General features: G+C 33.1%; 1 protein-coding gene across 1 annotated transcript in view; it reads right to left on the minus strand.

Annotated features, from left to right (window-relative positions):
- The window catches only part of LOC149078992 (cell adhesion molecule Dscam1-like), a 143,877-nt gene that overhangs the window by 50,761 nt on the left and 77,207 nt on the right, over positions 1-15,909 (minus strand). The window contains exons 3-6 of the mRNA XM_089241238.1: positions 9,147-9,308; positions 7,391-7,537; positions 1,724-2,032; positions 1,292-1,561 (exon numbers count right to left, since the gene is read on the minus strand). Of these exons, the coding sequence (XP_089097364.1) occupies positions 1,292-1,561; positions 1,724-2,032; positions 7,391-7,537; positions 9,147-9,308 (888 nt within the window). The remainder of the gene's footprint in view (positions 1-1,291; positions 1,562-1,723; positions 2,033-7,390; positions 7,538-9,146; positions 9,309-15,909) is intronic.

The raw sequence follows: 15,909 nt of genomic DNA on the forward strand, positions 1-15,909 counted from the left end.
TATGAAGCTCTCACGGACAATAACTTCCAAATATTTTATTCCTAGATAGATAGTTTATATGCCTTCTAAATTTTTAACCAGCAATTCATCAAATACTTATGAATCGGTCTTTTCGCCAATTCAATGAATATTCAAGTGCCAATCAATGAAGACAAAAAATCACACCAGCATTATAATTTCATGGTATTCTATAGCCACATGAGCTGCATTATATACGGTGTCCTGTAGGTCTTAAATTCGCCATTTATCTTATCACCCGTTCGTCGTAAAGGGGCATGGTTCTAGTTTAAAAACAATGCTCAGAATAAGTACAGAACTCACTCTGAACCAGTTTCAAGAATGAAAAGACAGTGTGTTGTAAAATAAAAAATATGAATTTTTATGTGGTTTCCCTATCTTCCAACTTCTAATTACAAAGTAGGTTCTTCAGCTGTCTCTCTCGCGGCCACGAAAAAAAAAATTAATGTTTATAAGTGCAATATTCGTTGAGACATTGGAATTCGAAATTAGGAGAAAAGTTGGGAATGAACAGCATAATTTAACTCTCGTTTGTACTGCCCATTCCTAAAATTTTCTCAGATTTTTGAATTCAAATATCTCAACGAATATTGCTGTTGAAAACATGGACTTTTTTTTTGGTGGGCACAGAAGAGACAGTGCGAGAGTTTTCTTATTGGAAGTTAGAGGACGGGGGAGTATAAAAATTTAGATATTGTATTGTATTTTTTGTGACTGTAATTTGGCTTTCCAAACCGGTACAGTATGATATTTGAACACATTCTGAGCATTGATTGAACTACAACCATTACTCAACGACGAACGGTTGAGGAGATAAAGGGTGCATTAGGACTTACAGGACACCCTGTATATTACATTAACGTTTTACTTTGCTATATTAAGCAGTAGAATTCACGAATAATGATGAATTCATGAAATAATCCAGGGCTGCAACTAGAGGGGGCGGGGGCAACTGCTCCGGGTGGAAAAATTTTGGTGGAGGGTGGCATTTTTAGGTGGGAATGAAGAATACCGTTTAAAACAAAATTATTGAATTTTAAAAATGTTGGGACGGCAAAATAATGTTTTCCCCGGACGGCAAAAATTCTACAGTTACGGCCATGAATAATCAAAATCTTATATATTATATTGGTCACGTATACATAAAAAATATATATGTTAATGATATATTTCCTGTCATACGCATACTGTCGCAGTTTGACCAAATTGGTCCTTGCGCCAATAAATTTAAAATCCATTAAAATCCAATCCGTCATATGCATCCAGTTCTCACCTCCTATCAGAAGCTGCGCTGCCCCCTGAGCAGAATCATATTCGCTAGACACGAAGCATTGGTACATGCCTTTGTCCTCACGCCGTACAGGCTGCACGATGAGCTCAGTGGATGACAGCTGGCGTATTCTACCGCCTAAAGGTATGTTCGTGCCATCTTTTTTCCAATTCACTGCAGCTATCGGTTGCCCAGTAAGTGTGCACTTGAGAGACACGCTGCTGCCTACGTCAGCCATCATGTCTTCAGGATGAACCGTCACAGAAAGTGGAGCTGCGTAAATAAATAAAAACAATAATAATGAAAACGGGTTAAAACAGGGACTGCATTCAAGCTGCTTAATATAGGTCCAAGCTGGAATTTATTGAATTCACTTTAAAACCGAAAAATTTTCGAGTTTATGATTCGGACATTAAGAACGTTGGTTATACTTACCGATTATTATGAGTTCTGTTTCTCCCTGAACTTCGGATGGTCCACTTGTCACTACACAGACATACCGTCCGCTGTCCGTTTTCTCTGTCCTTTTTATTAGGAGGTTACCCCCGTTCTCTACCATGGCCAGGCGGCCACCTATCGCAAGTGGCTTGAGATCACTATCGATAGGTCCTTCTTTTCGGAACCATCTGTACGAAGGCACGGGAAATGCTTGAGCGGCACATGGAAGCTCAGTTCTGTCACCGCTTTTGATCACAAGACGAGATATGATGTGCGTGATTCGCGGTGGAACTTGTCCATAAGGTTCTGCAAAACACATGCACACACATGAAAATGCATTCAACGGTTTTTTTTTCAGAAATATGTACCATTAGAAATATAAAATTGAAAAATAAGATGAAAAATTCTACAATTATTTTTTAATTGAATTAAAACGTAGAAAATAATCATACAAATATTAAATTCAGTTCCGATAGAAAAAATGCGTACTTGGATTTTATGCCAAGGTGAAACAACACCACATGTGTAACAACACAGCTATCTAGCTACATAGCATCGTGTAGCTGGGGTGATGGTATTGGGTAAGCTAGGAAAGAGAAGTCATCTCGTCTCCACTGGGAATCACAAATCCTAGTCCTCTTCCAATCCGGGAAAGTGCGCTACCATATGAGGAGCTAGAGACACAACTTTGTGTGTTTTTCTTATCAGTTGGAAGAGTTACTCTTGTGAAATTATAATTAAGGGAAATTTTAAATGAAAATTTTCATCAGTTGGAAAAATTCAAACCAGTGAAAATTGTGCATTTCTTCATTTTTAGTAAATATAAATACTCGCCCTGAAACATTTGAGTGGAAATTCATCGAAATATGTGGATGGCTTCATTTTAAGATTTTTTGCCTTTTAATTTTGCTTTACGTATGGGAGATTTGGTTTAAAGAAAGTGACTGAAATCGGGAATTTTAATTACTGATTTTCCAATGAATTTTTGTTATCACTTTAAGGAGTAAATGTTTTCTTCGGCATGGCAGAGAAAGGAACAATTTTTACTGTTTATTCATTAATTTACTATTGGAACTGAAAATTCGATTTTTTTTCTTATTTATTGGTACTAGTTTTCTTACAAAAAGTTTACGATTTCTCAAAAGTATCTTTCTACGGGAGCGAAACCGTCAGAGCTGAATTTTCTCGTTTCGCTAATTACCCTTCATATTTTATTTTTCTATATTTTTATTTCAGTTGAATTTTAGAAGCAGCTAAATAATTTACATTTCGGAAATGATAAAATTCTTTGGAAAAACATTTCCATTTAATTTCTGTGAAACACCTGATGTTTTTCAACCAATATTTTCTTAAACATTGATCTTTTTTTATATTTTTGTTACCATAAGCGAAAAATAATTCATAAATTATTCGAATATTTCGAAGATAAATATTGAAGAGCGCTATAAGAGTAAAAATATAAAATTTATTTATGTTTTGGGAAGTTCCAGAATTTTCATAGACACTAACTCAAGAAATTGACTTTAAAAAAAATTATAATAATCTAATGACATCAAATCCACCGAAACTTTCGACGATATTTAAGCTTTTAACGAGTGTATTTTTTTCTTCGTATAACTCGTCGAAATAAGAACAGTTTATAAGTCGTTATTATTTGAAAATTTTCTCTTCCCTCAGCAATTACCCAGGAGAGAAATTACTGAATGATTAATGGAAGTTACTGTTTGATCGTTCGAAATATCTCGACGCAGCAGATACATTCTCATTTTCTTTCTGAACAAAAATTACAAGAAAAAAAATATTTACTCGCTAAAAAGCCGAAATTGTCGACGTTATTCACATTAAACAAAATTATTATTGTAATTTTCAAAAAAAAGCAATATAGTTTATCATGTATAATCATAAAAAAAGTATGTGTTCTATTCATGCATATTATTTTTTCATGCAAGATCTTACTGCTAATAGGTTTGAGATCGAACAGCCGAGAAATAATTTTTCAAAACAATGTGAATGATTTTTATAGTGGCTCTTATGGAATTTTTACAATATTCAGGAGCAATGATTTTTTTATGAAAAAAAATCGAATGCGATTATAATACTTTCAATCTTCTCATTACTTATGTATATATTTTGTACGTGTATTTATATCGTATTTGGGTGACAGATATGTTTTGAAAGAGATAAATGAAAAAAAATGATTTCACTATATTATATCAGGATAGATGATAATATGAATAATAAGTGTCATCTATACACATAATACTTCTTGAATCTGACATTTTTTCTCAGTGAAAAATATTGGTTCTCTTAAAATATCTCTAATTGTTGCAGAAAACAACACCTCTTAGGTGAATGAATCCATTTGTAGCCCTTCTAAATCAGTAATTAATCAGTTAATTACGTTTGGAATAGCGTCAAATAATTTTAGAACTTCATTCAATTCAAAAATACACGTCTAATATTTTCGTTTAATATATTTTGTTTCCGATAGCCAGACGGTTTATTACAGCATCAGGAATCAAAATCATCGTCTAACGATATCGAGATTTCAAATCATGAGGCAATACATTCCCTAAAGGTTCGAGAAAATTAAGTTAGTTTCATGATGAATACCGTCCGCGTATAGCTTTGAAGATTGAGATCCCGTGGAAAATAAAGGAAGAAAATCGCGAAATGAAAATAACTTACGGGGTAAAAAAATATGTAGGGACGACAGAAGTATCTTATCATGAATAAAAACTAAATTATTTCTGCTTCTGAGAATTTACATATTTCAATAACATTATTGAACCAAAACTTACTGCAATGAATGTTCTATATGATTTATGCGACTGTATCTCATCAATTTTAGTTTACAGCTTGAATGCAGATTTCCCATTTTTGGAATCCTTTCTAATAAATTGAAGTTTTTTTATGTCATAATGAAATCGCCGAATATCAAAGTACTCATTAGTATGAATATGCACCGTGACCACTGATTCGTAGCACCACCATACGTGAATATAGAGAGGGAGGTGGCAATAGGGGCTATCACTACCCCCGTTCGGTAAAAAAAATGTATTATTGTCATAGACGAGAGAGCGTAATAGGCATTATCAAAGCCGCTTGAAAGTTCTCCATTAAAGACTCTTAATGCAGCTATTCATACTCTAAGTGAATCGCAATCCCCTCCCCCCCCCCCCATTCGAAGATCATGTATCCCCTTAGGAGCACCACAATAAAACTATGCAACTTTTCCAGCGTTCTATAGGCTATTATAGCCTACCAATTGTTGCATGAAAGATTCTATCGTCAAGTCGGATTTGAATCTAATAATGTTGGGCCAGAAGTAAGACACCCCGTTTTATAGTATGCATGATGATTCCAAAATAAAAGGAAAGGGGAAAAAGGTTAAGGTTCCACATCAGTGTTAGCACCACAAGCCCATATAATTATGTTTTTAAACCTCAAGAATCGTTGCACATATTCCAGAAACAGAAGAAATATCCTCGGAAAACTTGTAAAGAAGAAGACATTTCTTATCTTACATCGTCATAAACGTGCTTGTAGCATATGCCAATTTCAAATGGCATGATTGAATACACATTGTGTAAGAGAATTCGCGTATCAGATTCAACTCTATATAGCTATAGCAAATATCCTCGCTATGCCTTCTGCATTTTATAATTGCTATGGAAAACTTGATAGAAACACGTCGCTGCGTAGGAGTTTCAAAAATTGTACATCCCCCATCGTACTTCTGTGAATTCTTCAATCATTTCATAAAATGCAATATTTATTGAAAATATTATTTTCCTCTTTGATGTTTTTTTTATATGAAGAAAGCAAAAAAATTCGAAAAAGAACTAATATTATTTTTCTGAACAAACAAATCATTAAATTTATTCAATTTTGGAATTCGGGGGGAAAAGCATTTATTCAAGGGTAAAGGATATTTTTCATCCTCATTTATTTTTTTATTAATAATATTTCTCGAAATTCAATTCTCTAGAGAATACGATAATTTAATTATTATTTATTATTTTCTCCTTCCACGTTGAGGTTCCTTTCATTTAATTGTGTGCCTTTTCTTCCGAAAACAAATACTCCATAATTTTAATTATGACATTTCAATCAGGTATTCAAATATGTTTTAATTCAATTTAGAAATTATTCACTGCCTGATGGATGCGGATAGTATCTTTTAACATACAAATTATCACATTTTCTCAGCATTATATGGTTTGCAATAATCCGATGAAGTATAGGTTATTTTGAATGACGAGTAGTATCAAGTTTCTTTCTCGCAATGTAACAATTTTCGAGAAGTTTGAGTTTTCCATTATTTTAAAATAAATTGTTCCATCGTTTCTTAGGGTCTTATCATCCTAAAACTATTTATCATCTTACCTTACGGTTCGGCAGTGTAATAGTCCTTTCATAAAGTTTTTCGGATTTGATTCCTCGCTTTGGAATAGAGGACATATATAAGGTTTTACTGCCTTTTATTTTTTCGTTTTTACGATATCTGTCTTATCCTTCGGGGGTTGGAGGAAAAATCGATATTCGGAGCTCAATTCCGTATCATTTTAGGATTTTATTTTATCCTTCTCTTCCCTCTCCTACTCATTCTTCTCTCGCTGTAATACATTTTTTTTAAAATATTAAATTGGGGGAAAAAATTTCGGAACAACAGGATTCATTTATTATGATCCACGTTTGTTCAAATAGCTTTCAACGTTCAAAACGAAGTGCAGAATACTCACTCCAATAAAAATTGTAAAAAAGGGGGCGGAAGGGAAAATGTTATTGCTTTTATAGAGAAGAAATGACGTCTTAGGAAAATTTAGGAAGATTTATGATGTATGTGAAATGAAACAATTTCAAATATTCATCGATCATTGGATTATTTGTAAAAGGGGTATAGAAAAAAAAAAAAAGATCCGATTTTCTTTTATAAGGAATTTTCTGTGCAAAATGGTATGAAATGAATATCAAATTTTCTATTGTCACCTTAAAATTGCATTTTTTTTTCTTTCTATACTGCCTTCAGGACACCATAAATTTCTTATTCGAAGTTCTATGGAGTTCACATGCTACACGTCATTTGAGTAAATTGTATTTTATTATTGTACGTAGCAAAGAACAGAGGTATATTTCTCTCTTAAATAAAAGAGACAAAGAAGGCTTTCTTCCGAATTTTATGTGACATTCCAGAACTAGAGATAGTTTTGAAGTTCTTTTCTTGCAATTTGTGTATGAGCTTTACAAAAATTCTGTTCTACAACATTGGATTTATGATACCCTATCAATGGTGTATGAGTGTTTCGTCGAATGGCATGATCACCATTTCATCTTATACGTGACAACTGAGAAATGGTGAAAAAATTATTGCTGTTTATCATAGCACTGAAATATGGAGGCGCTATTAATAAAATGGATATACTGCTAATACTACTACTAAACCACACATGCACCTCGTCCATATTACGGTGTGGAATTTCTAACGAATTGAAGGATGGAAAGATTTTGGAATGTGCGTGTTGTGAACCTAACGTGAAGTTTGTAATGCTGTGCAATACGTAGTGCCATCAATTTTTCTAAACATGAATCAAATGCAATGATTGAGGAATTCTACCGTGTAGGCCTGTTGCTCTGTGTGCCAATAAAATGGATATACTGCACCTGTTACAAATATCCTTCCTTGATTACTGCTAACTACAGTCCTTCCAGAAAGACGGTGTTTCGTCCTACAGGAGTATGAATTCGCTGCATCTTCTTCCTGAACATTGCGTATATGAAGTTCTCCCGTTGGCAACATACTATACCGGCCTGTTATATTCAAAATGATTTGTCATTAAAAAAGTCCATAGAATATGTTACAATTTGAATGTTTCATTTTTGAAAAGTTTTGAAAATCAACTGAAAATCAGAAATTTATAAACAATCTATATAAAATGGTTTTCTACAAAACTTAGAAGTAACTTCTTACATATTTCTTCATTCTGGCATTGTAAGAAATTTGCATAAAAACTCCATACGAATACCTATTTTAACCCTTAGATACCCAATTTTTTTCAAGCCCCGATGGTTTTTTTTATAAAACATGCAAAACAAAAGAGCAAACAAAACATTTTAACAAATAAGTGAAACCAAAGCCACACATGTTCTGCAGCAAACAAAGAGTTGTTGACATTCACACTGGAAAGACGGCAAGGGTCTGGGTGACCCTGCGTGATGTCTCTCTGCTCCCCCTATTTCCTATGTATTATACTAAGATTAAACCAAAAGGCTTGGCAATTTCTTGACTTTTCCCAAATTATTTAGCTGTTATTTTACGCTAAAGTTCTTACCGTCATATTTCTTAACAATGAATATACGTACTTACTAACATACCTAATAAATACGGAAAGGGGAGGTCACACTGATACTTCGATGCATTTTAGAACACATTTGGTTTATAATACTAACAACATTGCCATAATTGATTTTGTGTGGTCAGAACTCTTCTGATGGTCTCTGTGCATCTAATATAGTGTAATTCCTAATCGTGAGATGATTTTTACCTCCATTCTGATCTGCAGATATCGATCAGCTGGTGTCTGCTCAGCAGGTAACAAAAAAACTTTTTATCAGAAAAATTAGATATAAATATATATTGAAAATTGACAAGCTTTCAAGACAAAAATTTTTAATTGGTCGACTAGTCGACGCGTTTCGGCTTTATTATGGAGAGCCGCCATCAGGACATTGTGGTCAGAAATCACATTGAGTGAAAGTGAGACGTTGAAGGGGTGATGTTCAGGTTTGTTCGTCCGGAGAATTCACCTTTGTATTTGCTGAGGCCGACTGGTCTTTGGATGCGAATTGAGGCGCCATCTGTTGCAAAGTGTTGAAAATTCTGTCTCAACTGAAGTTAATAAAGCCTGTCCAAGCTCATGAAGTAGGTGGCGTGTTCCTTCCATCATTAACGACGAAATCCCTTCATCAGAACTTGCCAGGATATTTTATTATCACATATATTTAATTACAGTGTTTCATAGACGATATGTAGGATGGAATTTCGAAAAATTTACACGTACATTAAACGATTTGAGTGAAACTCCCGAGAATATCATGCAACCCTTTAAATTTTGATTCACAATCTGCATCATTACTATTTGAATGTACTGTGGAAGTAACAAAACATTCCATTCATCGTTTGTTTTGCAATCGTGTTTCGAATATTACACGAATTTTGCTTGATATTCGACATAAAAATGCCTTTTTCACAGAAATTGACATAGTCCAAAACGTAATATTGTTTTCACAATTTTGAGACACTTTCTATCAAAAAATATTATTGAAGTTCACTCCAATACTATTTTATAGAAAAGTGGCAATACCTTAAAATTCAAATAACGATGAATGATTTTGGGATATTTTTCCGTCCTGTACTTACTTCCGGCTTGTGCGATTTCAATTTTTTCAATGTGGTTTTTGATCCATGCTTCAACGTATACTTGGTCCTTAACATAACCAGGTATGTGGCAACACAGAACGGCAGTGTTACCTTTCAGAACAAATTCGTCTTGCATTTCTACCGCATATCGTTGAGGCATCACTGTGTAGAAAAACGAAATATTTCAATGGCATTTTATCACATGAATATATTTTCTATAAATTAATACTCATATAGAATTTTTATTGAATACACGCTGATTCATGGAATAATTTTCCTCTATACAAACCAAAACTATAAACTTGAAATCATCTCATATCAATATGTACCGATCAAAGTAATTCATTTTAATGAGATTCATTGAAAAGCATAACTTTTCTTCATCTTTATTATTGTATGGAAAGAAAAGATAAAAAAAAAATATATAGATTTCGGCGCTATCAGAAATCGAATCGAGCTGAAGTCTCTAAAAACAACTAATAAGGGAATTGAAATCTAAAAGCTATCAAGAACTTATACCAGTTTCTTTGTTAAACATATATGTTGCGGTGGTTATGCTAAATCGGATATTATAAATAATAACTTTTCATTATGAATAATCGCCAGTCGTCTCAGTAAGTTTATCAGTTTTACCGGTGATTTTGCATTATACTCAAGCGTCGTTGGTAGATTTGATAAATGCTAAGAAATAGTCATTTTACCGGTACTCTAAAAATTCGTTAAACAAAGAATTTGTTAAATGAGAGTTCGTTATGTATGGCGAGTACGATCGTAAAAAAATGTTGAATTGGAATCTACAGTATCATATCGTGGTAAGATCATAAAATTTATGAAACGAGAGATCATTATATCGGAGTGTCACCTTAAAATGGAAGAATAAGACTTCGTTATATTGAGGTCCGATTGCAGAAATTCTCAAACAGGACAAAATTATAGAATTTATTACTGGGGATGTTCAGAAAAACTCATCAAATCAGATTTCATTTTACCCGGTTCAGAGTCTGTCTCATAAGTCCGGCCACCTAAAACAGAAGTTTTGTCACGACAATATAACCGAGTAATCATATTTAAGAAATGATAACAAATGTAATGAATTTAGTACGAAATTTATCATGTTGACCAACGACGCTTGGGTATTATGAGTCGCTAGTAAGAGTGAAATATTTTGCATTATAGCTGGATTTATAACATTTACCATAACATATACAGGGAAATTACATAATTCCCTTTGCCGCATTTTACTGTTGAGCCGTTGATCCTAGAGGCATGCTTCCAATTAGAAAAAATATCCAATTAATATGTTGAACTCAGTTACATCATTCATGGTGCAAAGGGTTGTACAGTTGTTAAAGTAAAATAAATAACTTTTAATATGGACACCCAGTTCTACAAAACTCAGGAAGTTGCCGCCATGTCTCTTCTGAGGTAAACAAAAACTTCCGCGTTTCTATGTGCAATATTCACTGAGATATTTTAATTCAAAATCGGAGAAAAGTTTGGAAAGAACAGCATAAACCAATGGAAAACGTTTCTTTCCTTCGTTTATACTGTTCTTTCCTAACTTTTCTACCGATATTTGAATACAATTACCTCCAGTGAATATTGCACTTGGACACGCGGATTTTTTTTTATTTATTTTTTTTAAACTCAGAAGAGACAGAGCAGCAATTTCCTAATGGTTACGTTTGGACATAATCCGTATAATTTTTTTTTTCATTTTGACACTAGAAGGACCACGTCTATCTTCTCACTCGATTTAATGATTAAACAGATTGCTTATGATGTTGAAATTTCACGACTTTTTATAAAAAGGCTTGAATATTACGCTGTCCAACTATCATAAAATTTAAAAAAAATCAGGAGAGATTTTTTAACAAAAACGACCATCATTCTTCAATTTGACCAGTAACGTTATATGGACACTTTCATAGCCATGACCAGCAAATATTTCGTTGAATCGTGGCATAAAATTTCTACTAATATAGATGTTCTCCCTTCGGCTAATTGAAAGCATTCTTAATGATCAACCATTCTTAATGAATCTTTCCTGAAAGCTGGTAGAAATGTGGATAGGTGATTATTGTCTTTCTCCATGAATACGTGCTGAAATACTGAAGCAGAATAATACTACCTTACCTTGGTAGGTATAATAACGAAAGACTTGAAAAAGAAATTTCACCTGAAATTCGGCAGGAACCCCTTTATATGAAACAACACGTTTGACGCGTTTAACCATAAACACATTATTTTTTAAGATTTCTGAGGAAGAAAAAGGAAAATACTCTTCCTCTACGTTCGATGCATTGAAATATTGAAATATAGAATCTCAAAGTGACGAAAATTCCTGAAGCAGTCTATTTTTGCAACGAAACGAAGTATAGTGTTGATCAGATGGCTCAAATGCAGGGATTTACAAATGTGCGTTTGGCACAACTTTTGACGCAACCTCAATAAATGCTTTGTCGATTTTTGTACAGAAAAGAAAATAAGAGAGAGAGATAAAAGAGAATTAATTTTGTCCTTGTTGAAATTAGCTAAAAAGATTAGACCCTCTGTTCAAGAATCAAAATTTTGCCATCGCTCCTCTACCAGGAAAAAACATCGATGCCAGATCCCGCTATGCAATAACAGAATTTTACAGTAGTTAAGTGTATTTCTTACCGGTATCGGTCAAGGAAGAACGAAATGTTGGTCCTTCTAGTGTTAATACCTATGAAACCCCTTGCAGCATGAATATCGTATCTGAGTTTTAAGCGTTGTTTGGATATCTTTCCCAATCGGAAGTATGCTTCCAAGATCAACGGTTCACCAGTAAAATGCAGCAAGAGAATCAAGTAATCACCTTGTACACATTCGCATTTTAGATTATTTCTCTCTACACAGGCCTTTCTTATCCATACATAATTTATTATAAAACTTTGTGATATTAACAGAGGAAATTATGACAAAGGGTATATAATGATTTAATTATTTGCAACAATGTGTTCCTTTCCAACGCACAAGCTGCACGGATGAGAAAAGTCTTGTTCGGTTTTCCCAACACATACAGATGCTGAATATGAGAGACGAGGGTCTCGAAACAAGAACTTGTTGAACAACGGATATCTATCGCCGAGGTTGTTATTCCATAGCGAAATCCACAATTCCATATAAATGGGACATTTTATTTCCCCTGAGCTTCGCGATTTCGTCCTTGTTTCTTGTAGCGGAAAAGACTTGGGGCCTCCGCTTATTGCCTCGGTGACATCTGGAGCAGCTGTTACACGCGAAAATCGATTGTGTGTCCCACGGTACAAATATTACATAACGTTTCCTCTTCTACCTCCATGGGCTTATTTACCAGAAACAACATTTGTTTTTGTCTCTTGTTAATGTTCCGCAGATTTCCAGAGTCCGTTATTTGGGTCAACTGCATTATTTGTCAAGATCACTGGACTGCTGTTGGATAAAGTGAAAAACTTCCTAGCGCGTGGGGGTGTCAAATCATTAACTCCACGTTGGACGTGCCCAATTCCTATAGTACAGGATAAATCGCGTTTCATATTTTTGTTTCAAATGGGCATATAAATGGAGCTTCAAGAAACTGGAAATTTGATGCAAGTTCTATGTCAAGCAGTACCTTTAGAGTCCATTATAACTAAAGTTTTATTCTACCTACAACACCGATACCGATCAAAATGACCGGGGTTTGACTTTCACTATGAATTCTTAAGTTTGATTATGCTTGGATGTACATACATATGATTGCGTGCGTGTGTGTGTGGGGGGGGGGGATAATCAATAAAATATGAATTATAGAATATTTTCAAATAAAATTACATAACTAAATTTTATTTTAAATTCCAAAAATATCCTTTTGACACACGATGAAAAGTATTTACATCCTTAAAATTACGGTTGTATTCGCACATTTTTTACATTTCTTTTTATATATTTTAGAATTAATTATCATAATTATTTAATTAATATTCATAGTATTAATTCACATTTTTCTACACATTCTGTTCTACATTTTTACTTTTTTATATTATAAATGCATTTTCCGCTCACATATTTTTTTACCATTGAAAATGTAGCCCTTGCTTTGCTATTGTATGGCGGTATCTGATGTCTTTTTCCTAGTACAGGAGAGCTTGTTATTGTAAGAAAAATTCTGATTTCTGAACAAATACGGTTGTCTAAGCTTTTTAGTTTATTTTAACAAGAAAAAAGTTACTTTTTTCCAGTTTTAGTTATTTATTTACAACAGATCGAACAAGTATTTCTTTAGGTCAAGTGGAATTTTGTAGAAAACGTGCACTGTGACGAATGAATGGTATTCGCACGGAATACTTCCGAGCCATATGATCAACAATATACTTTTTTTCATTGTGAAACTCAATGGTTTCAGGAAATTTTCCTTACCTTGAGAATATATATTTCAACATTTCATTACACTGAACTTCGTGAAACAATATTTTTCTTTTTCTTACCCTGAAAACACCCGTGACGTTTTTATGTGTAAATGCATCAAACGCATTTCATATAAAGGGGTCGTTGTTGAATTTCATGTGAAAATACCTTTTCGATTTTCATATTAAATCCATCAAGATAGTATCATTCTGATGCTGTTTTTCATCACGTATTGGTGAAGTAAAACAATTTTCGAGTGGTCACATTCCTTCTAGCCCTCTGATAAGATTCGGTGATTAGCATTACTACATTTTTGACCAAACTGTCAGTAACAATGCATTCAGTCAGCCGAGGTGAGAATAATGTTAAATTGTTCGGTTATGGTCCTTTCAGGTATGTTTAAAAATATCTCGGCCGATATTTTTTAAAACTGATGATAAATGGACAGTATGCTGTTTCAGTATTTTTAAGAATAGCCGTGAAATTCCACCATTCTTCCGGTTCATTATGAAAACAGAGCAGGAAGATTGCATGTCACGGTTAAAACCTTGTTAAAATTGTAATCAATATCATATTTGGTGTTTGATACGATTAACAGGTCGCATTTTCCACCAATTTTCACGCAAAGTTCTTTGAGAAAATCTTACATTCATTTACTTATGATTAATAACCAAAAGAATAAAAAATTCCAAATTGATATTTTGATTATAATTCCGCTATTAATCTTCAAATATTTTTTGCCGATCAATTTATATTTCTTTGAAAAATGTTGAAAAAATATTTCATTAAACGTTTTAATAAAAGTAGAAATTATTGAAAAAAGTATTTTTACTCATCAAAATCACGATTTAATTAATTTTCTAATTATATCCCTCTGAGAACATAAGATGCCGTTGTGCAACGCATTTCTTCTGAATTGGGAAATCGATCAAACATTCTGTAATGCGTGTGATTATATTTATCCTAAAATAAAACCCTTGATTAAACCTATGTTTATTTTCAAACATATATTTTGTGAACAAATTAATTGAGACAGATAAAAAAATGTAGGGATTTTATTGTTTTTTCCCCTCCTGTACAAATGTTTCTCCAAGATTTTAGCCTAGGAAACAAAACTGCCAAGTTTTTAATAGAAGTAAGAAGAATTATCTTTCAAGGAGAAAAGATAAAAGAAAAAATAGGTGATGTAAAATTTTTGACAAGGAGAGTTCATGGATAATGTCTTCATTGTAATTAAGTAGGAGAAATTTAATTATAACAGCGGACGTTGATAAGTGGCTGGAATCTAATAAGAATAGGTTAGACTTGAAAAAAAATATATACTTCGCGAAACTTCGAGGACTTCTAAAGAAATAAGCTCATTATCTTGAAACAGCTTCGATTAACTTGTCGCATATCACAACGTTAACCTAAAAAATAATTTTCTTATAACAAGGTACTCGAACATCTTTTACTCGGCAAGAGAGAGAAATAAAATATTCCTTTCACTATAGATCAGTAAGAAATTTAGAGTATTTCTCGTTCGGAAACTTTATTTCGGAGATATTCATTAAATTCATTCGTTTCATCATCCATTCGTTTAATTGGGTTTAAATATAAACCACTATGTACCTTGCATATTTCTCGTTACCTATCTCTTAAAATTTTCGAGTTCATTTCCGATATTTAAAAAATATATAATTAAAAAATAACTGTTAATTGAAGCTTTTATATGGAAATCGGAATCGATCAAACATTCTGTAATGCGTCTAATTATATTTATTCTGGAATAAAACCCTCGATTAAACCTATGTTTATTTTCAATGTATATATTGTGAATAAACAAATTTTGAGAAAAAAATGTAGCGATTTTAGCAAAGTATTTAATATATCGATTTAATATATCGATTTAGCAACGTGTTACAAAGCATGTTCAATGTAGCGTTCACCATTTTCTGAAAGCAAATCAAATCGCATTACTGCGTTCTCAACAGTAGCTCTTAGCATATCAGGAGGAATATACGGACATGTCAATGTATCGCATTTTTAAATTCTGCCAAAACCCCACAGTTTCGTTTTAGGAAACGATTAAAAACCTTTTAAACCGATGTCTTAATGTATTATTTCGTTTAACAATATTGCATACAGCGCCATTCTCCGCTGGTGGTGAGTTTTTGAAATTATTTTGCGAAAAATTGAATCCCATGACCTCTGTAAACTTTTAACTAAGTTTGGTAACATTTTGTCCAGTTTTTCTTTTATAGTCGTTGCAAAGTGGAACTTTAATTATAAAAATCCCGTATATTCAATACCAAGTTTTTCGCAAATTTTTAAAGAGATGCATTATTAACACAATCGGAGCATGGTAAAATAGCGTGACATCAATGTGATG

This window comes from Pholcus phalangioides, unplaced genomic scaffold (genome assembly GCF_987345545.1).
Source record: "Pholcus phalangioides strain wild (caught in Gottingen) unplaced genomic scaffold, Ppha-v1.0 ptg000013l_1, whole genome shotgun sequence".
Lineage (NCBI taxonomy): Eukaryota > Metazoa > Arthropoda > Arachnida > Araneae > Pholcidae > Pholcus > Pholcus phalangioides.